Source organism: Pongo pygmaeus, chromosome 7 (assembly GCF_028885625.2).
Source record: "Pongo pygmaeus isolate AG05252 chromosome 7, NHGRI_mPonPyg2-v2.0_pri, whole genome shotgun sequence".
Taxonomy (NCBI): Eukaryota; Metazoa; Chordata; class Mammalia; order Primates; family Hominidae; genus Pongo; species Pongo pygmaeus.
The window spans coordinates 98,641,189-98,663,062 of NC_072380.2; the positions used below are offsets into that span (position 1 = coordinate 98,641,189).

The following is a 21,874-nucleotide window of genomic DNA, read 5'->3' on the forward strand; positions in this document are numbered from 1 at the left end:
TATTTCTTTTTCAATCATGGAATCATGGTGTTTTCAAAGGAAATGAATAACAAAAGATGAGATCATGATAACCATCAAAATAATTCATTTCTTCTTTGTCATTAGGAGTTGGAAGAATTTCTTCATGACTTCAGTGTAGAATGTTAAATCTTGGAGTCAGAACTGAGAGGAAGGTGTTAATGCTCAGAACTCATCTGTCTTTTTTCTTTTCTACTTACCTGTTCTTTTTCTTAGATATATTCATGGTATTGCTTATAGCTATATTCATTCTTTTTTTTTTTTTTTGAGACAGAGTCTTTCTCTGTCGCCCAGGCTGAAGTGCAGTGGCAAGATCTCAGCTTACTGCAACCTCTGCCTCCCGGTTTTAAGCAATTCTCCTGCCTCAGCCTCCTGAGTAGCTGGGATTACAGGCACCTGCCACCTCGCCTGGCTAATTTTTGTGGGTTTTTTTTGTTTTTTTTTTTGGTAGAGGCAAGGCTTCACCATGTTGGCCAGGCTGGTCTTGAACTCGACCTCAAGTGATCCACCTTGGGATCCACCTTTGGGAGGCATCTCGGCCTCCCAAAGCACTGAGATTACAGGCATGAGCCACCGCCCCCACCTGTAGTTCATTCATTCTCACAACTATATAATGCTCTTGTATGAGTTAGCCTAATTTATGTAACCATTTTTCTACCAATGGACATTTGAGTATTTTTCACTTTTTTTGTTATTATGAAGAATGCTTGTACTTGGTACACAGGTACAAAACATTTTATAAAATTCAAAATTACTCATTGAAGGGCATACAAATGTTTAGCTTTAAATGATAATGCCAAATTATTTTCCAACAGGATTTTGCCATCTGAAACGCCTACCAACGGTGTATGAGAGCCACCACTGCTGCATGTTTTTTGCCATTATTTGGCACTATCAACATTCCTAGTTTTTACCATTCTAATGAGTTTAAAAATGACATCTGTGTGGTTTGTATTTCTCTGATGGGCAGTGAGATTCGGCATTGTTTCGTGTTTGTTAGCCTTAGAAATCTTTTCTATATAATTACAGTTAAGCCTTTTGCCTATTTGCCTAATGTGTTATCTTTTTCTTATTTGTAAGTATTCTTATATATGTAGTTTAAATATTGATCTTTAATTAGTTTTTTGTTTTGCAAATTTATTCCAGTTTCTGGCATATCTTTTCATTTTCTTTATGATGTCCTGATAAACAGAAGTCTCAGTTTCCATGTAGTCAAAATATTCACACTTCTTTTTTTTTTTTTTTTGAGACAGGGTCTTGCTCTGTTGCCCAGGCTGGAGTGCAGTGGCGTGACCTCAGCTCACTGCAACCTCCACCTCCTGGGTTCAAGCGATTCTTCCTTCCTCAGCCTCCTGAGTAGCTGAGATTACAGGCGCCCACCACCACGCCTGGCTAATTTTTGTATTTTTTTAATAGAGACAGGATTTTGCCGTGTTGGCCAGGCTGGTCTTGAACTCCTGACCTCAGGTGATCCACCCGCCTTGGCCTGCCAAAGTGCTGGGATTACAGGCGTGAATATTCACACTTTTCTTATTTGGTTAGTATGCCCCTGTCTCTTAAGAAATCCTTCCATCCTGGGAGGACACAAAACAATAGTTTTCTGCTGTAATTTATTCTAGAAGTTCTACTGTTTCCCTTTCATATTTATGTCATTGGTCCATCTTGAATTGGTTTTATATATGATGTGCAGTAGGGGTCCAGTTTCATTTTTTTTCCATATGGACAATTCCAGGTTTATTTAAGTGTCCCTCTTTTCTCGTAGATCTGCATTGCTACATCTCTTACATGGGTATGTCCTTACATGCATTGGTCTGTTTTAGGGCTTCCTATTTTGTTTCATGTTTTTCCCCTTCGTTAGTCTTATCAGACATTTATTTATCTTGGTGTTTTCTAAGAAGTAGCTCTGACTTTGTTGATCCTTTCTGTTACCTTCTTTCTACTTCATTAGTTTCTGCTCTTATTAACTCCTTTCTTTGGATTTGTTCTATTTTTCTCTTTCAGACTTACCAGATGACCTACTAACACATCAGTTTTCAACCTTTCCTTTCCTAGTATGTCTTTAAGGCTATAAATTTGCCTCTAAGTATAACTTTTCCCATACATTTTTGTATGTGGTATTTTTGTTTTTCAGTTCTTAGTTTTTTTTGTGTTTTTTTTTTTGTAATTTCCAACATGGTTTCTTTTGATTCACTAAATATTTAGAAGTGTTTTTAAATTCTATTTATAGTTTTCAAATTTATCTTTTGTTACTGATTTTTAACTTAATTGTATTACGGACAGAGACTTAGAACATTTTTTGAAATTTAGTGAGATTTTCATTATATCTCAGTGTATTTTTTTTTGTATGTCACTCATGTCTCATGAGTACCTGAGAAAAATTTTTATTTTCTAATAGTTGGTTATGAGGTTCTGTTGATGTTATTAAATCCTTCTTGTTCATTATTATTATTTTTTGTCTGCTTGACTTATGATTAATTGGGATGTGTTGAAATCACCCACAACAATGGCCAATTTGTCAATTTCTTCCTGTAGTTTTACTGTATTTTGAGGCTTCCCACTCCATGTAGATTGTGAGTTTTATTTTGTCTTGTCTGGATAGAGATTTTTGTTGTTGTTGTTGAGACGGAGTCTCGCTCTGTTGCCCAGACTGGTGGCTTGTTTTCATATAAATTTGATTTTTAAGATTATAGACTCAGACTTGGTTGCTCTTCGTCTTAGGTACTCCCAATGGCTTAAATTGGGGTACTTCCCTAAAACATACATATATGCTTCTGCCATATGTTAGGAGTTTCTACTGACTTGGGCCCTTTGCTTGGTATGGGCATCTCAGCTCCTTCCCCTTGTAGCAGGCCCAGTGCTTTGTCTGTTCCTGTAGCAGGCATATCCAGGGCAACATTCTAATGTTTATCTTTATTTTTGCTTACTACTCACCATTTTTTTCTGTTATTTCAACTAACTTTAGGGTTTTCTTTTAATGGGATGGTAATAGGCTTGATCATTTTCCTGTACTTTTTGAGAACTTCTTAGTTGATTTAAACAAGTAGTTTTAATATCTTGAAAATTACAAACTCTTATCTAACACATGAATAAATTCCCCTTTTTTAAAATAGGTTTTAGCTGAATTTTGGGACATGGCCACTGCTTCACCAAGGTCTGATACTAGTAATAACCACAGTGGAAGATTGCAGTTACAGGTAACTGGTAAGTTATTTTTATATTTAATATGGTGATTCCCTGATGAACTTTTGTTTTCAATACCTAATTCAGCAGACTTATTCCAGAAATAGAATTTCTTTTAGTTTCATACTGTGGCATATTTGTTGCAACAAGCCTCAAAGGTAGATGCCCTCCAAGACTATATTATTTATTCCGTAAATATTTATTGAACCTATGCTGGATGAAGAGAAGATATAGCCTCTGTAATGGTGGGAGAATTTGGGCTTTTGAATAAGTATCATTGCGTTGGCCCTTAAATGGTTAATGGGATGGAGCAGGATGCTAAAGGCCTTCTTACATACATTTAGCCATTTGTTCAATCACTGGGCAAATATTTAAGTGGGATTACACAGTACTATAATTCCCATGGTACTCATTACTATGAGATTAGTTATTTCTAGGAGGTTTCAGTTAACAGAGCTAGGAAATGTTTATTGTAGAAAGCAAAAAATAAAAAATATTTTAACATCCTGAGTTCATGCTGATATTTCCAATTCATAATAATAACTGTAGTCTATAAGTACCATTTTCTATTAAAAGGAAAAAAAATTAAACTAATTTGACTTTATATTCATATCTTTTTTTTTCTTTTGAGATAGGGTCTCACTCTCTCTCCCTGGCTGGAGTACGGTGGCGCAAACATACCTCCCTGTAGTCTCAAACTACCGGGCTGAAGTGATCCTCATGCTTCAGCCTCCCAAGTAGTTGGGAATGCAGATGTTCAACACCTTGCCTGGCTAATTTAAAAAAAAATTTTTTTAGAGACAGGGTCTCACTATGTTGCCCACGCTGGTCTTGAACTCTTTGTTTCAAGCAATCCTTTTGCACCACCCTCCGAAATTGAGCCACTGTGCCTGGCCTGTAACTCTCTCCTCTTAATCAAAAAATCTCCATTCAAAATGACATTATCATAATATCCGTTTTATCCTACTACACCAGTTCAAAATAACATGAAAATTACCAAAAACAGAGGGAGGAGGAGGTAAAAAAAAGGTAATTAAAAAAATTACCAAAAACAATAGGGCCACTCATTGCAGTTTAAGATTTCTTTGTGTGTTTTCCCCCTTTAGGATGTATAATCAAAATACCACGTTTTAATGTACCTTAGTAATTCTCTATTTGGTTATGTCACCAAATTGATAATTAGTTAAGTTCATTGTTTTCAGGTTTTTTTTTAATTTTGTTTTATAACCTTGTAAGACATTTACATAGTCCCAAAGTCAAAACCAAGATACATTTAGAGAGGTCTGGCTACTTGGTCCCATTTTCCCACTTCTCTCCCTTGCCCTGTAGGTTCACATTTTTATTAATTTTGCTTTATCCTTCTGTTGCTTCTTTTTGAAAATATAAGCAGATACATGTACAGTATATGTACCTCATCTCTCCTCTTAATCCCCTAATTCTTGCTTACTTTTCTGTGCTTTGCTTTTTTGAACTTTACAGTATTATTCTGGAGTTTGTTTCATAACAGAATATTCTTTTTTATCATTGCACCATATCCTGTTAAATAGATGTAAAAAAGCTGACTAGTCTCTTGTTGCTGGACATTGGCGTTCCACTGTTTGCTATTACAAATAATGCTGCAACAAATAACTTCATACAAAAGTCGTTTCTTATGTCTGCTCATGTATCAATAGGATAGGATCCTAGAATGAGATTGCTGGGTCAAAGGGTAAACACGTGTAATTTTGCCAGATATTGCCAAGTTCTTCTCCATGGAGTCTGCACCATTTTGTGTCTACACCAGCTATACATGAGAGTGCCTGTTTTCCCAAAGCCTAACCAAAATCTATTGTCAAGCTTTGGGATTGTTCATAATTAGATACTGAAGTGGTATCCTAGTGTTATTTAAAATAGCATTTCTCTCACTGTAAGTAAGGTTGAACTATAAGGGATATTTGAATTTTGGTTTCTGTGAATAATGGGCATCTATTTTTGAAACAGTTCTCCTGATGAAGCTGATAGGTACTCCACTGAAGAACCACTTACATAATTCCTTCTACTTTTGCTCTGTATAAGAAGCTTAGAGGCCTATTTTCACCTCATTTTCAGTTTATTGTAACTTGCATAGGACCAATGGACAGTACACCTGAGGTGTAACTTTCAAATGATCTTGACCTATGTATAAGAGTTCTTAGTTAAAGTAAGAAAAACCTAGGCCGGGCACGGTGGCTCATGCCTGTAATCCCAGCACTTTGGGAGGCTGAGGCAGGTGGATCACATGAGGCCAGGAGTTTGTGACCAGCCTGGCCAACATGGTGAAACCCCATCTCTACTAAAAATACAAAAATTAGCCGGGCATAGTGGCACATGCCTGTAATCCCAGCTACTTGGGAGGCTTACGCATGAGAATCACTTGAACACTGGAGGTGGAGGTTGCAGTGAGCCGAGATGGCGTCACTGCATTCCAGCCTGGGGGATAAAGTGAGGCTCTGTCTCAAAAAAAAAAAAAAAAGAAAAGAAAAAGAAAAAGAAAAGAAAAAGAATAACCTGATCTGGCTAATTTGAGGTGAAAAAGAACATACTGAAAGACTATCAGGTGACTCAAATCTGGAGAACCAATTGGAAAATAGATGTGGACCAAGGCAGTCTAAGTAGCCAAAACAATGCCATGACAGTATTTATCATTTTGAGCATCAGTTGCTGCTCTCCTTTGAAATACAGTGATCCTCTTGGGAAAGAATGATCATGGACCTGTGCTAAATGGCACCAGATTTTAGTGCCTTCTTTTCTGCTTGTCTTTGTCTTCCGTTTTGTTGATATAATTTTTAAAATAAAAGTCACCTTAAAATTCCCAGTCTTACTGATCTCACAATAACTTCTGCAATAAAGATTACTACTCCTGATTTGTCAGTGAGGACACTGAGAATCAGAGGGATTAAGTGCCTTGGGTTAATAATGAGAAACCAACTGACGTCTTAGGACTCCAAGTTATTGCTCCTTTTATTAGATTACAAAGACCTCTGTATTGATTTTTCTTTTTTTTGAAATGGAGTCTTGCTCTGTTGCCCAGGCTGGAGTGCAGTGGCGTGATCTTGGCTCACTGCAACCTCCCCTTCCTGGGTTCAAGTGATTGTCCTGCATCAGCCTCCCAAGTAGCTGAGATTACAGGTGCATGCCAGCATTCCCGTCTAATTTTTTTTTTTTGTATTTTCAGTAGAGACGGGGTTTCACCGTGTTGGCCAGGCTGGTCTCGAACTCCTGACCACAGGTGATACGCCTGCCTTGGCCTCCCAGAATGCTGGGATTACAGGTGTGAGCCACCACGCCCAGGCTTTTCTTTTCTTTTTAAAAACAGTAAGTACCCAGATTAAGGCCCCTCTAATACTGCAGTCTGGCTGTTTATTGTCTGTAAACCGAGGTTCTCTGCCCTAAGCCAAATTTTTTTTTATTTTTAGCATATTTACTCTTATCCTCATTTCTGTTCTTAACCCTTATCTGATTGGCAGCAACATATAAGAATAAGAGCATTGATCATGGAACGTGGAAAAACTGATGGAAAAAATCAAACAGAATACTACCTATTGTCATATGGTAATATACTGTAATATATCAGGTACTCAAGGATAGTAGCATACAGAAATGTATTATCTTCGATATTTTAGATTTTAGACTTTCAACAGGAAAGAGTCAGAAGCATAAAGTATGCAAGATATATAAAAAGGATGAGATTGAAGAACAGAAAAAAAAGCTGTTGTATTCACGTTTCTAAATTTTTTTATCTATTGCGTCTTCTAAAGCATTAATTTCACTTTTTAAAGTAAAATGTCAAATCATATACCACTTATTTTTGTATGAGTGGTGTGAATTATAGACTTCATTCTTTTCAAATGTTTCAAAATTTATGGTCTCATCTGTCTTCCCATTGATTTGAAATGCCACTGTTATGCATTAGTATCTTGCTTGTTCTCTTTACTTCTGTTTTACATCACTGTCAAACCATTTTAATTATTTTCACTTTATGGTACTTTTAAAAAAAATATTTTGAGAAATTTCCTTTTATTACTTTGCATTTTAAAATACACATTTACTGTTCTTGAATTTTCTTTGGCTTTTATTTGAATATTTAAGTCTCCCTTCCTTTTCCTCTGCCCCCACCAAAAACACTCAAAACCAATCAGTTGGTGTTTTTATTTTAAAATAATGTATTAAATTGGAGCTAATTGAAATATTTCGATGTTACACTTTTCAAATCTAGGAATATATCATATCTTTTTTTAAGCCTTTGTTTCCATTGGTAAAGTTTTATAGTTCTCTTCATGTGACTCTTACATATTTCTTAAGTTTATTACTAGATTTTTTGAAGAGACGTTATTGTGAGTGGGATTTTTTTTTTGGATGTTGATTTTCTTTTTATGTATTTATTTAAGTTTTAGGGTACACGTGCACAATGTGCAGGTTTGTTACATATGTATACATGTGCCATGTTGGTGTGCTGCACCCATTAACTCGTCATTTAGCATTAGGTATATATCCTAATGCTATCCCTCCCCCTCCCCCCACCCCACAACAGTCCCCGGAGTGTGATGTTCCCCTTCCTGTGAGTGGGATTTTTGAGTTAACTCTCCCTACCCTCCCACATGTGACTCATTTTCTGATAGTTTAAAAATACTTATATAACCTTAGAGTGGAGGACATTCTGTGTATAACACCAAAGGAAACTCATTAAATGGGAAAAAAATCTATATATTCTACTAACTAGAACAACTTTTTGAATTAATAAGGTTGTCTTCTAGTTATTTAAAATCACAGTATTTATATGTACATTTTGCTAGCATATTTATAAATTCCTCATGAGATTGAAGATTATTATCTTTTAAAAATCTCTTTTCTTACCTTACCCTCTAGTATTGTTGAGTATTTTGCCAAGTAAGGGTATTCAGTGGACATATTTTGGATGAATCTGCAATGAACTCAGAGAAGAGTTAATACTATATAGTCAGTAATAATAGAGTAACAGCTACCATTGTTGGATGCCAGACATTCATTGATGGTGATAGTGCCTTGCATGCCTTCACTCACCAATCCTAAGAATCAGGTACTGCTGTTCTTCTAATTTTTCAAGTAAGGGATGGATAAATTAATCGACGTACTATGGTCAGGCTTTTAGTAAGTGGCACAGTTGAAAAATGAACCCAGATGTGTCTATCCCTCTGCTTTTAACACCATCATATACTGACTTTTCCTTCTTCCAGTCTTCTGCTATATGGATAAGACTTACATATACTGAGGAAATATATGAGCACTTTTATTCAAAGAATCTTGGGGAGTTTCTTGGGAGAGAGCAAGTCTGGGCCTTCTATATTAGTCCAGTGGCACTGAACTTAGAGCAGTTTGCAACGATGAAGGATGGAAATGAGTTTTGCTAAGACCCTGGTAGTAGCAGTTCAGACATAACATTGAACACTCTTTAATTGCTCTGTTGCCAGTACTTAAATATAGTATTTACTTTGAATCTTGCATTTGTCACATTGTATTTCAGTGATTTATTTGTGTGACTATTTAGATTATTATTCTCTCACAATAGAATGGAAGCTTACATAGCTTTGGTTGTTTTTACATCCTTAACATCCGGTGTGTATGACTTGAAAGAGGCTTTTCCCTTCCTCATCTCTGACCTAGGGTGTTCATAGGTAATCGATTATAGAGGTGATCTTGATAAGTTGTTCTTACTGCCTGGTCATCAGTATTTTGCCCAGAAAGTAGATAGTTCCTGATTTCTTCATATCTCAGGTATGCTAGATTTAAAATTCACTTTCTAGAAGGCGGTTATGATTAACTTTTATAATGACATTTTGATTTTAAAGCTTTTATTTGAAAATGCAAATACTACTTTTCTTCTTTTCGAAGCTAACTTTCCAGATAAAACATTAAAGCATTTTTTTTTAAATGCCACAGTTATGTAATTTCAGACAGACAAGTTAATAGTACCTGGCAAGGATGTTAATGGGCATGTTGAATCTGAAGACACTTTTCCCTTGATCTTTAATGCAGTTGTTGGTGAGAATGTGGAGAAATCAGTGTATATTGTTGGTAGGAATATAAAATGGTGCAGCCACTTTGGAAAATAGCCTGGCAGTTACTCAACAGAGGGTTATCACATGAACCAGGAGTTCTACTCCAAAGTATATGCCCAAGAGAAATGAAAACATACGTCCACACAAAAGCCTGCACTCTAATGTTCATAACAGCTTTATGCACAATAGCCACAAAGTGGAAGCAGTTCATATATTTATCAGTTAATAGATAAAGTGTCATATACCCATATAATAGAATGTTATTTGGCAAGAAAAGGAGTGGAGTGCTGGTGCATGTTACAATATGGATGAACCTCAAAAATGTAATGCTGCATGAAAGAAGCCAGTCACAAAAAACCTCACATTATATGATTCCATCTATATGAAATGTCCAGAATAGGCAAATGTAAAGAGACAGAGAGTAGGTTAGTGGCTGCCTAGGGATGAGGGTGGGGAGAGGGTTGATTGGGAGGAGAAAGAAGTGGGTGACTGCTTAATGGTATGGAGTTTATTTTTATGGTAACAAAACTGTTTTAAAATTGATTGTGGTGATGGTTGTGCCACTCTGAATATAGTGAAACCATTGAATTGTACAGTTTAAGTGGGTGAATTATATGGTATGTGAATGATAGCTTGATAAAACTGTTACAGAAACATTCAAATGGCTCTCAGGCATTATCAATAGCCCTTTTGTATTGTTTCTTCATTCTGCCAACGAGAAGAGTTCTAGTTGCACAAGAAGCACAATTCCATTCTTATTGATTGATTAGTGTGCAGTACTACTTTTTGGCAACACATACTCACTAGTGAATTATTTGTCTGTTAGTTTCTAGTGCCAAACTTAAAAGAAAAAAGAACTGGTTCGGAACAGCAATATATACAGAAGTAGTTGTAGATGGAGAAATTAGGAAAACAGCAAAATCCAGTAGTTCTTCTAATCCAAAATGGGATGAACAGCTAACTGTGTAAGTACATTGTATAAAGGATGGAAAATCTTCATAAGAAAGTGTGTTTCTTGGAATATGTTTTTTGTTTTGTAAAATGACTTCAAAGTAATGAGTTATTTTTTTAAAGTGTGGATCAGCAATTTAAAGTATGGAGAAATTTTTGGTTAAATTTTTATTTTAAGGAGAGGATGCATAATAATGCTTGCTTTTGCTTTATAAACCAAATTATTTCCATATAGACATTTTCTCTGACTGTTTTGGTACAGAAATAAATAATACTGCAAATTAGTCATTCTGAATTTTGGCATTTCAAAATAATAATGGCATAAATTTGTGTATAGTAAAAGTATTATGTAAGTCTTTAGACATTTGTTCAAATAGAAACAGCATTACTATGAAGTCTCAGTAAGACTCTTGTGTTGGTGTTTTGGCTTGCTGATTCCAAAAATCCTCATCTAGTTATTAAAGTCCTAATGTATTTGAAAGTAAAATATTTTTATTTATGATTCAAGTAGTTTCCTGTTTCATACAATATTTCTTCTCAAATAAATGAAATTCACGGTCTTTAAAACATTACTGAAATAAATGGTTTAATAGGAATTGTTAGTTATTAATAGAATGACGACATCTACTCCTGTATTTTTGTTATAATTTTACCCTTCCAGAAATGTTACGCCACAGACTACATTGGAATTTCGAGTTTGGAGCCATCACACTTTAAAAGCAGATGCTTTATTAGGAAAAGCAACGATAGATTTGAAACAAGCTCTGTTGATACACAATAGAAAATGTAAGTTTTTTGTTCTGACCTTTATTTCCTTATAAGTTTATTTTAGACACTTTGAACATATCCCGAAGCCTAAGGGGCAAAAACATAGTGTTGTATTCATAAAGAACTTCAGTTATTGCTTGTGATTGATTAACTTTGTGGCATTTTATGAAATAGGAAATATTTAGCATGACCTTTCTGCATTCTGCAGATTTACAAGGTGATCTCGGTCATCCACAAGTACCCTATTATCAGTGACTATCAGTCATTTATTATTTGCTTATTATTATATTCTTTAAAACTTGAGAAAATTATCATTACATGACCCTACTCTGTTTTGTCACTTGACTAATAACAATTTTATTTAGGTAAAATAAATTGTAACTCTTAAGTTTTTCTTTTATTATTATATAATTAGTTTATTGTAAAAAACATGAAGAAGATAGAAAATTATAGAGTAATATAAAAATTTTCTATAATTTTACTATCCAAGGATAACCAATCTTAATAATTTGGTCACTGTCCTTTTGTTTTTCATAGACACAAACACATATTTCTTTTCTTTGCATCTACTAGTTTATCCTCTGCTTTCTAGAAATTTAACAATATACCATAAATATTAAGTTTCCATGATAGTTTTCTAGACTAGGATTTTAAGGTAGTCTAGACTTTAATTTATTTGTAAACCTCCTATCATATGCAAAAATATGGGGGTATGTACATATATGTGTAATTCTGGGGAGAGGGTTCATAGCATTTATCAGATTCTCAAAATGTGTGATCCTCTGAATATTAAAAACCAGGGTTCTGGCTGGGGACGGTGGCTCATGCCTGTAATCCCAGTACTTTGGGAGGCCAGGGTGGGCAGATCACTTGAGATCAGAAGTTCAAAGACCAGTCTGACCAACATGGCGAAACCTCACCTCTACTAAAAGTACAAAAATTAGCTGAATGTGGTGGCATGCACCTGTTATCCCAGCTACTTGGGAGGCTGAGGCAGGAGAATCGCTTGAACCCGGGAGGTGGCGGTTGCAGTGAGCCGAGATTGCACCACTGCACTCCCAGCCTGGGCGACAGGGTGAGACTCCATCTCAAACCCACAAAAAACCAGGGTTCTAGTTTATGATTTTTAAGTACCATGTAATGATTTCTCACACCACAATTTATTTAGTTTCCCATTGTCTGACACTTAAGTAGCTTGTAACAGTTCACTAAAAATAGGCCCTTGCTCAAATCTGTAAATATTTTTGCTCTTCTTATTTCCTTAGAGATTTTCTTATTAATTCCTAAAAGTAGGTTTGCTGAATGAAGTAAGGGATGAAATGCTGATGATGAAAATAGCAAGTTATCTTTAAAAAAGTTCTTTCCGCAAATCCACATGTAACTTAACGATCTGTTTTGATCTAGTTTTTGGAAATAAATGAGTTATGAGTTAAGAAAATATAATATGATTATGGATTATAATAATTAGAACTAGTAATTAGTAGTTAGTATAAACCATAATAATTTTTATGTATTTGGCTTAAAACATTTTTTTTTTCTTAAAGCATTGTAAGTTTGATTCTCTGCTATGCCATGGCTTTTTTTTTTCTCAATGAGTCATGTAATTCATCTTGATACAGAAATAAGTAATAGATTTTATAAGTATACAGTACCTTGCCTGGATTATTATTATTATTTAACCATATTCCCATTGTTGGACATCTAGATTGTTTTCAATTTTGTTATGTTAAACTCTACTGAACCTCCATATAAAGATAACTATCCACTTATCTGCCAAATGATCTTCTAGGAAGGTTGTAATGTCAATACACTTCAAAATGAAGCCTCACAAATTGTATAAACTAAAAATTACCTTGGCTGTGTGCAGTGGCTCACACCTGTAATCCCACCATTTGGGAGGCTGAGGCAGGTGGATCACCTGAGGTCAAGAGTTTGAGACCAGCCTGGCCAACATGGTGAAACCCTGTCTCTACCAAAAATACAAAAATTAGCTGAGTGTGGTGGCACGTGCCTGTAATCCCAGCTACTCAGGAGGCTGAGGCAGGAGAATTGCTTGAACTGGGAGACGGAGGTTGCAGTGAACTGAGATTGCACCACTGCACTCCAAGCCTGGGCTACAGAGCGAGACTCCCTCTCAAAAAATAACTAAATAAATGTATAAAAATTATCTCTATGATTTAATTGAGTAGGATATGGATATGCTCAGGAAAAATAAAATTTAATAAACACTCATACAGTGAGTAGATGGCTTCAGAAATTTTAGTAGCATCCTGCAAACCTAAAAAGTCGGTAAATTAGTTTGCAAGGGCTGCCATAACAAAATACCACAGACTGGGTGTCTTAATGGAAATTGATTTTCTCACATATCCGGAGGCTGGAAGTCTGTGATTAAGGTGTCAGTGGGGTTGGTTTATTGTGAGGCCTCTCTTCTTGGCTTGTAGATGGACATCTTTTCCCTGTATCTTCACGTGGTCTTCCCTCTGTATATGTGTCTGTGTCCAGATTTCCTCTTATCAGGACACCAGTCATTGGATTAGGGTCTACCCCAATGACATTATTTCAACTTAGTTACCTCTTCAAAAATCGAGTCTCCAAAAACATCACAATTTGAGGTACTGGGGAGTAAAACTTTAACATACAAATTTGGTGGGGGACACAATTCAGCCCCAAACAAAAGGTAAATAAATTTATTTGGAGAATTAAATCTCATGATAGTATCATAATCCTTTTACAATAGAAGACATTTATGGGTATTAGTTTTAGTCATTCATTTTATAGACAAATGAGTAAAATAATTTAAAGTAATTAAAATTAGATTTTAATTTAAGTGAGTTGGTCAAGAGTATACACGTTAATTTCCGGGTTGTGATTAAAACATAAGTTTTCTGATTCTTAGCTGCCTAATTTTGATTAGAAGTAATATAAAATTAATAAGGTTCAAGATAGCCTTGAAGCAATTTAAAAATACTTTTATAAATGATAGCATTCTTGGTTGCCTTTGATTTAGTCTCTTGGTTTAGCACTTGGACTCTTGAGTTTTATAGCACTTGGACTCTGAGTTTTAGTTGGCTATCAGTTGAATGAGCTCTACTTAAATTTTGGGGTTATTGTATATTTACCTTTAAAAAGAAGTAAACAGGCTAGGGGTGGTGGCTCACACCTGTAATCCTGGCACTGTGGGAGGCTGAGGCAGGTGAATCACCTGAGCTCAGGAGTTTGATACCAGCCTGGGCAACATGGTGAAACCCCATCTCTACCAAAGATACAAAAAATTAGCCAGGCTTTATCAAAGATACAAAAAATTAGCCAGGCGTGTGCCTGTAGTCCCAACTACTTGGGAGGCTGAGGTGGGAGGATCGCTTGAGCCTGGGAGGTGGGGGTTGCAGTGAGCCAAGATTATACCACTGCATTCAAGTCTGAGTGACAGAGTAAGACATTGTCTCAAAAAAAAAAAAAAAAAAAGTAAACAGCTGCTAAGAACAAAATAGGTAACCCAAGAAAAACATGACATCCTAGTGATGAAGAAAAATATTCAGTACTAAAAACATTTTTTGTTCCTATCCTTAAACTCTGACTTGAGGGGCAAGGTTATTGATAGAGATACTATGTTTCTGAGGTGTGCTCTATATAGAAAATGTTTGATAGTCAGCACCTTGAATAGAATTGTGTATATTTGTGTATAAGGCTCCAATGGAGGGATGTTCTGCAGTGTGTCTGTGTTCCTCATCTATTTGCAGAGGATAGATTTTTAAGGGATGAAGTGAAAGAGGGATCTCCTGAGAGGAAAGAAAGTAGGCTGAGTTTTTAGGTGTTGAGGCAGTGAAAGAAGAGAACAGCAAAAGACAATCTAGCTCTTCAGGAAGAACCCGGGATCTAGCATGCATGAAAACTTCCAGTATGATTTCTGGCAAGACATTTTTTTAAAAAAAGTTTATGGTGTGAATGAATGGCAGAAAGGATAAAAGTCCTTGAAGGCAGATTACAATATGGAGCAGGTGACTGTTACCAGAAGTATATGGGGGCTCTCAAGGGTAATTTTAAAGGATGAAAGGTCATGGTTTGGTGATAGTGGGAAAGTTATTGTAGGAATCTGAGGTAACATTTATAACAATTGTAGACCACAAACAAAATGGAATTAATGAGCAACTTGAAAGTAGACACTGTCTTATTCACTTGTGTTTTTTTCAGTGCTTCCCAAAGTCCACAGCCAAAGATTTTTTAAAAATGTTAACAGAGAAACTCGCTTATTCAAGTAAAACTTACCATGGAATCTTATTCTATATAAAAATTTTACTGTATGTAAAACATAAAGCAGTATTGAACAACACAGCCATGCACATGCTCACATGTCCTTACCCTTGTTATCCACAGCAGTTCCTGAGTTAATTTCTGGTGGTACCCTGCTCCTGAAACCAGTTTGAAAATCACTTTTCTATAAGATCAAGTTCAACTCCTGATTTCAGTGCCTTACCGAGTCTTAGTTCAGTTTGTCTAATTTCCTGCTTACATCTTCATACCCTGACTGTTGTGTTCAGCTAGTCTTCTCATTATCTTCTGAGTATGCTTTGCTGGGTCTCCTGTACTGAAAGCAACTTATCACTAATCATGTCCTTGGTATTTTCAATAAGTATACATTTGTTTAGTGTGTTTTTATATTTCATTCTTTAACATAGGTGGAATTATTATGGAGAGTGCATAAAAATTATATCTAAGGTAGCTACTAAGAAGGCTGAGGCAAGAGGATCTCTTGAGGCCCAGAGTTCAAGGCTGCAGTGAACTATCATTGTGCCTGTGTACAGCTGCTGTACCCTAGCCTGAGTACATTTTATCATTTTATGTTCCATTCATATAGCAGGCTGTTCTCTCCCTTCCTTTCCTCCTCGTTCTTCTTTTGTGTGTGTGGGTGGGGGTGGGGGGTGTCTTGACAATGATGCAGGCCCTGTGGTATACTCAATTATTTTTGTCTAAGTGCTATTAGAATGTAACTTTTACTTAACTATCCTTACCTTTCAACATAAATGTACTTAAACTTGCCCAAAATTCTTTTTGGAATGGAGTGGAGGTATAATTAATAATTCCACAAATGAAAATATAAACTAATTGTAATGACTATAACTGAAGAAACTTTTGAGTATCATTCAGTTATAGGGATTCAATTTTTTCTGTAGATACTGTCTTACTGCATTTGTTCTGCTGTAACAAAATACCTGAGACTAGGTAATTTATGGAGAACATAAATACATTCATCACAGTTCTAGGATTTGGAAGTCCAAGATCAAGATGCCAGCAGGTTCAAGTTTGGAGAGGATCCAGTTCCTGTTTCCAAGATGGCACCTTGTTGTTGCATCCTCTGAAGGGGTTGAACACTGTCCTCACATGGCAAAAGGGACAGAAAAGGGCACACCCACTCATTCAAGTCCTTTTATAAAGGCCCTAATTCCATCCATGAGGACTGTACCCTCGTGATTTAATCCCTTCCTAAAGACCCTAATTTTTAATACTATCATAGTAGTGATTAAGTTTCAACATACAAATTTTGTGGGATGCCATCAGACTGAAGCAGAGGTGCTCCAACTTTTTCTTAACCTAAGTTATTTTTATTGGTTGCCGTATATATCTTAAATGACCCTTATTTTCACATTCTTCCATTAGCCGTGGTCCTGTGTATTAGGCATTTATCTTTTATTGGAAAGATATTTATATTAGAACCACTTAAAGGATAAAATACCAAGAATCTTGTGAAAAAGGTAGAAGGGAGTGCCAAAATAGCCTGTGAATAATAACACAGATTCTACTTTGTATTACCACTTGTCTTGACCATAATCTTGATTTCTAATCTTTTAAAATATATTCTTTTGTAATCCCAGTGCCATTGAATTTTACTGACACATTCATATATGTGTATTTATTTATTTATTTATTTATTATTATTATTTTTTTCCTTGAGACAGAGTCTCACTCTGTCACCCGGGCTGGAGTGCAGGGGTGCAGTCTCGGCTCACTGCAGCCTTTGCCTCCTAGCTTCAAGCAATTCTCCCACCTCAGCCTCCTGAGTAACTGGGATTACAGACATGTGCTAGCATGCACCACCACGTGCGGCTCATTTTTGTATTTTTTGGTAGACATGGCATTTCACCATGTTGGCCAGGCTGATCTCGAACTCCTGACCTCAAGTGATCTGCCTGCCTCAGCCTCTGAAAGTGCTGGGATTATAGGCATGACCCATCGCAACCCAGCTGGTGTTTTATATTTTTATATAATTTTCTTCCATCTTCATAATGAAAAGTTAGCTTCATTTAAGCACCATTCAGTAAGGGCTGCTGTCCAACAGAACTTCTGCAGTGATGGTTATATTCTGTATCTCTGCTATCCAATATGGTAGCCTTTAGTCATGTATGGCAGTTGAGCATTTGAAACGTGGCTTGTAGAACTAAAGCATTTAATTTTAAACTTGGTTTTATTTTAATTAAATTTACATTTAAATAGCCATAAGTGGCCACTGGCTACTGTATTGGTCAGTGCAGTATCAGACTCTTTTGTGTTTGAATTGCAAAATCAGAATTTATGTCTGCCTTTTTTTTTTTAAACAGCTTTCCTTTCCTTCCTACTTACTTTTATACTTCTCTTAGGTAGAGTTTTAATTTTATCACTGGGTATCAGGTTGTCTTTTTTTTTCCTTTTTTCTTTTTTGAATGTTGCCCAGGCCAGTGGCTGTTCACAGGTGCTATCCTAGTGTACAGTAGCCTCCAACTCCTGGACTCAAGCGATCCTCCCACCACAGTCTTCTGAGGCCACTACGCTTGGCTAGGTTGTCTTTTTTGTAAGGATCAATTCTGGAAGCTCCTTGAGTATTTTCTTCATTGTTAGTTTGAAATTGGTGTTTGTTTTCTCCTTCATTAAGATTTGCTGCCATTTGTCTTTTGTATTTCCCCTGGCACACTTATTGATATAATCTAATCATATTGCCTTTTTTTCCCCCTAGGTATTTCACTGTGTCATCTGTTTGGTCTGTGTTCTGGTTTTGGTTGATACTGTTAGTCATTCATTTCTTTATTGCTTACAATGTTGCTTTGAAATTTTCATGTTTTCCGTTGTATTTTTAGTTTTCACAAAATCATTTCTTTTATAATAGTTCTTAATTTATTTAACCATCTTGGTAGATTATATTAGCCAATAATTCTTACTTTATTTGCCTAGGATTTTAAAAGTTTTTCGTAGAACATAAGCATCTATTATTTTGACTTCTGCAGTCTTTTAAATCAGACCTGAGTTGCTTTTTAATTTTATATTCCCATTTGCTAACAGCCAGTAGGCTTCTCTTTTCTTATTTATGACTTTTTGAAATAAAGATGACTTTGTTGTTTTGATATGTTTGGTTCAAAGCTTCCCATCTTCCAAGAAGTTGCATTTGTTACCTCTGATATGCTTTGATAACTTGCTTAAAGTTAGAAACCCTTAAAATTAATTGTATTTCTTACTTTCTTAGATCTGGGACTTTTCTTCATTAAATAAACATTTATTGAGTTTTAGGAAGAAACATACAAAACATAAAAGAATATGTGGTTTCTGACCACTCCCCCATTCTACCATAGTAGGAACCCAACAGTCTACCATATCAAAATAGATTTTGCAGTTGTTGAGATCATTTGTTCCTTTTCAGATTTATGAGGCTAATTTCTTCCTTTGTTCAAGGCTCCCTATCGTTTTCTCATATATTTCATGGTTTTTCGTCTGTCTTTTCTGATATATTTGGGGTAATGGTGGGGGAGTGATTTATTTGAATAGGTGTATTTTCTATTTTTGAAGTTTTTTTTAATTTCTTCATCCTTGACGGTATGTGTTATTACAGCCATTTATAACCTTAAATAAAACCACAGACTCACCTAACATAAATTATTTGTATTGTTTTCCCCAGAATCCAACTAACTGCAGCTTATTAGGGAGATTGTTCCACTTCTTCACATTTAAGCCCTAGTGAGCTTTCGCTCCTTAACCTTCTTCTGTTTTGTATAAGCCCAGTTGGTTTATTCCCAAAGCTTTTGCTCCTTTAATCCTCTAATACATTGTCTCAGAATGTTTGTGGATTTAAGCCATCATTTGTGCCTCAGTTAACCTTCAGTTCTGTGTTCAGGTCACTTGAACAACATTCCAAACTACGGAAATTATTTATTTGGCTCTGCAGAGATGTGTGGTATTTTTAGCTTTCTTTCCTTTATGTCGCCAGTGTGAGATACTGATGTCTGAGGTATGTTTCACTCAGTCAGCCTCACTATTTCTTAAACTACATAGGAAAAAAAAATCCCTCTATTGTCACAGATAAACAAAGCTGGACACTGTTTAGAGTAGTCAGAACATACTTTAATCAGTAATATGTTTTTGCAATAAGGAAGAGATTCCAGCATGAATTGAGCTCAACTTTGATTTGTATAGAGGTTACTGGGTCTTTTAAAAGGAGAATGAAGGAGTGGGGGTGGGGGTTCAATGGAGGCTTAGTAGAGCCAGGAAAATGAAAAATTACAAAAGCTTGGTCAGTATAAATGCAATTAGGCCCTTGTGTTTGGTAGCTGGCAAGTAACGAAGTCAGGATTCTGTCCTCCCACAGAGACAGGGAGACAAAAGCCCTATCCTTCCCAATGATTGCATTTTAAAGGAATGTCTTTCAGGCCCTTGAGAAAGACACTCACATGTTATAGGAGACAGAGGAAGGATTTACCATTGTAAACCCTTTTTAGTAAATGCTCTAAGAAAGAGTAGTCGGGGGCCTACCATCAGGTGTTGGTTACAACAGACAGTAAATTCTTTTGGCAGCCTTAAGTTTTCTCAGGCAGGTGCTTTAAGGGGAGTTAGGGTTATCCCTAAGAGCCTTGAACTGTTAGAAACTATGGTGGTGCTTGCTCAAGTCTTTTAGTGTGTGTGTGCAATGGTGGTAGTGGTGCTGGGAGTTGTGGATGAAATCATTTGTGCTGAGTTTGCAGTTTTCTAGGCCAAGATTGAGGCCTAGTCAAGAAGGTCCTGAGGACCCTGACTAGAGTTTGATTAAAGAGAGAATCTTTGTCACTATACCCATAGGTGAAAACTATAGGTATAGTATAGCTAACATACACATTAGAGTATATTCAGAACTTCACTTTGTGTTTCAATTTTGAGGCTGAGAGAACCACTTTAAATATTCCAGAGGAGTGAGATGGCTGCCATTGAAATACTGATAATTAGACTGAGGCTTTTTGTTTATTTCTTATGGTGTTAATAGAACCAAGAACTTAGTTTTTGTCAAGGAAAGCATTTTGAAATCCATTAAGTTCATTTCAAAATAAATTATGTCCAAAATGATTTATAATGAATAATTCTCTCTTTATATTGAATGGTGGGGAAATACAGTAGAGAAATGTATCATTTGTGGTACTGGACAGAGGATAGTCAAATTTGATTTTATTTTATAATTCTCTTTAGCCTTATTAACTGAGTGAATTTGCTTATTTAGTTATTTGTTTAGTTTACTAAGACAAATTTTGTTTTATAAATTCACTTACTATCAACACAAACTCAGATATTTTGAGGTCAAAGCTTTGAATAAACAGTATTTTCACATTCAATGAAGTAAGTGCCTCTTTATTCTTTCAAAAATTTTTTTGTATTGAAATTACTGGGAGGTAAAAGGGAATGAAAAGTTTTCTGGAAGTTCAGCTGCCTTCCTGAAAAGTTCTACTAATTTATATACACAAACGTAGCATATGACAGCGCCCATTTGTAAATATTTGCCACATTAATAGATAAAAAAGATGAGAAGTTTTATTATCAAAGCATTTCTTTGATTATTAATAAGGTCAGATGTTTATTAGTCATTCATACTTCATCATTTATGATTGTCTCATGCTCTTTGTACTTTTTTTATTGGTTTGTTTAGTTTTTTTCTCACTAATTCATAAGAGCTCTTATTTTTTTCTCTCAGTTAATCATTAGCCTTTTTATTTTTTAATTTGTATTTTTTTTTTTGAGACAGGGTCTCACTCTGTCTCCCAGGCTGGAGTGCAGTGGCATGAACTCGGCTCACTGCAACCTCCGCCTGCTGGGTTCAAGCGATTCTCCTTGCCTCAGCCTCCCCTCAAGGCTCTTAGGGATAACCCTAGCTACTTAACTGTGTGAGTAGCTGGGACTGCAGGCACGCGCCACCATGCCTGGCTAATTTTTGCATTTTTAGTAGAGGCAGGGTTTCTCTGTGTTGGCTAGGCTGATCTTGAACTCCTGGCCTCAAGTGATCCACCCACCTCAGCCTCCCAAAGTGCTGGGATTACAGATTTATTATAAATAAATAAGTAAATAAATTCTGAAATTTTTTGTTACATGGTAGGAAGTAGGAGCTTAACTTTGTGAGTTGTTGAACATTGACTCATAGCATGATATAATGAAAAGACTTAGGAATTTTAGAAAACTTTGCTATTATTAAGACTGTCACTTACAAGCTATGTAACCTAATGTGTTCATTTTGTTTCTAAAAATTCTGTTTTTCTCATACTTATGAGTATGTTGGCCAGCCTCTAAATGACCTTCAAGCATTCATACCTTCTGGGTTCCAACACCCTTCTGTAGTCCCCTCCCACACTGCGTCAGAGATTGTCTGTGTGACCAGTAGATTATGGCAGAAGTGATGGTGTACAAACTCTGAGACTTAGTCGTATAGGCATTTCAGGTTTTGCCTTGTTCTCTTGGAGTGTTCACCATGGGAAATAGCAACCATTGAGAAGACTCTCACAAAGCCCTGTGGTGGGGCACTGAGGTCTCCTCTCAGCAGCCAGCACCCACTTGCCAGATGTGTATGTGCCTCTCTTGAGTTCTCGGCAATAATGAGTGATTATTGTTATTTTTAGCCAGTAAGTTTCAGAATAATTTGTTACTCAGCAATAGAT

General features: G+C 36.0%; 1 protein-coding gene across 7 annotated transcripts in view; it reads left to right on the forward strand.

Annotated features, from left to right (window-relative positions):
- WWP1 (WW domain containing E3 ubiquitin protein ligase 1) overlaps window positions 1–21,874 on the forward strand; it is a 126,522-nt gene that overhangs the window by 31,049 nt on the left and 73,599 nt on the right. For all 7 annotated transcript variants that reach the window (XM_054499852.2, XM_054499856.2, XM_054499851.2 and 4 more), the window contains 3 exons: window positions 3,129–3,219; window positions 10,078–10,216; window positions 10,864–10,988. In XM_054499852.2, coding sequence (XP_054355827.2) covers window positions 3,150–3,219; window positions 10,078–10,216; window positions 10,864–10,988 — 334 coding nt within the window. In that variant the 5' untranslated portion in view covers window positions 3,129–3,149. The remainder of the gene's footprint in view (window positions 1–3,128; window positions 3,220–10,077; window positions 10,217–10,863; window positions 10,989–21,874) is intronic.